Genomic DNA, 1224 nt, shown 5'->3' on the forward strand with positions numbered 1-1224 from the left:
CAGGGGTTCAACCGTAATTTTACGAAGCTACGAGAATACTTTTTGTGCGCAAAAGAAAAAAAAACAACGACTTTATTTAACAATTCGTCTCGTCCACGTCACCCTGTAGCGCCATTTTGGAGAGTATCAGCTGGACATAAACAGCATATTATTATTAAGCATTCTCGTAGCTTCGTATAATTGCGGTTGAACCACTGATGTCACATGGATTATTTTACAGATCTCCTTGCTACGTCTCTGGACTTGGGAACATTTCAGTTGTATTGCTGTCTATGCAGGGTCAGACAGATCTCAGATTCCATCAAAAATATCTTAATTTGTGTTCCGAAGATGAACGAAGGTCTTACGGGTTTGAAACGACATGAGGGTGAGTAATTAATGAGAGAATTTTCTGTTGACATTTTTGTCTACATTTTTGGATGAACTATCCCTTTAATAACTAAACATGCAGGCAGCAGGTCATATGTTGAATTTTTAAATGATGACTGTTCAAATTTGGTGTAAATGGAGTTTGAATAATATTGTAGAGTTATTGCTGTAGTCAGGGAACTTTTTCTGATATAGGGAGGATTGCATGAGGATTGCAGAGACACTGAGACTAGTTTTATACATGCACACTTGCCGCAGTGACATATATCAGACTGAGGATCAAATGCAAGCTTCCTATGAGTGACAGATGGCTTCTCAGTCAGTCAACATCAATCAGTCATGCAATCAATAAAAATGACTGGTCTGTCTGGGTTTTTTTTTTTTCAGGGTCAAAATAAACTACTTTATCTTGCGGCCTCTCCCTGTCTGTACGAGGTTTAACAGATCAATATTATACATTTTAGATGTAGCATTTTGTTTCATTTTAAATCATTTGTGCTCTTACAATGAAACAGCAGTAGAGAGTCACCTTTGCAAAGTCCTGAAGCTTTTCTTTTTCTGGCTACCTTTCTCTTCTCGTTTACCTGCACTGTTTACACTCTTTCTTTCCCTGTCTCTCTCTATTGCTCTCTTTCTCTCTCAGCCATGAATCTGTTGGGGCTGAACTGGCAGCTGAAACCTGTGGTTGGTCCCATGCTGAACAACGGCTTGGGAGCCGGGCTGCCCAGCAACAGTGACGCAGCAACAGCGCCCTCTGGAAGCAGAGGTGAGCAGCACAGCCTCACAGCACGCTGCAGTCCCGCACGCTCTTTTCCGATGAGAAGAATGTCAGGATTGTAACAGAATAACACAAAG

The 1224-nt window shown here is 41.1% G+C and overlaps 1 protein-coding gene across 1 annotated transcript in view; it reads left to right on the top strand.

Annotated features, from left to right (window-relative positions):
- Nucleotides 1-1224, top strand: part of LOC107751925 (teneurin-2-like) — a 65386-nt gene that overhangs the window by 22190 nt on the left and 41972 nt on the right. Inside the window, exon 2 of the mRNA XM_016567703.1 lies at nucleotides 1013-1135. Within this exon, the coding sequence (XP_016423189.1) occupies nucleotides 1015-1135 (121 nt within the window). The 5' untranslated portion in view covers nucleotides 1013-1014. The remainder of the gene's footprint in view (nucleotides 1-1012; nucleotides 1136-1224) is intronic.

The sequence above is a fragment of the Sinocyclocheilus rhinocerous genome, unplaced genomic scaffold (genome assembly GCF_001515625.1).
Source record: "Sinocyclocheilus rhinocerous isolate Xijiao unplaced genomic scaffold, SAMN03320098_v1.1 scaffold662, whole genome shotgun sequence".
Classification (NCBI taxonomy): Eukaryota; Metazoa; Chordata; class Actinopteri; order Cypriniformes; family Cyprinidae; genus Sinocyclocheilus; species Sinocyclocheilus rhinocerous.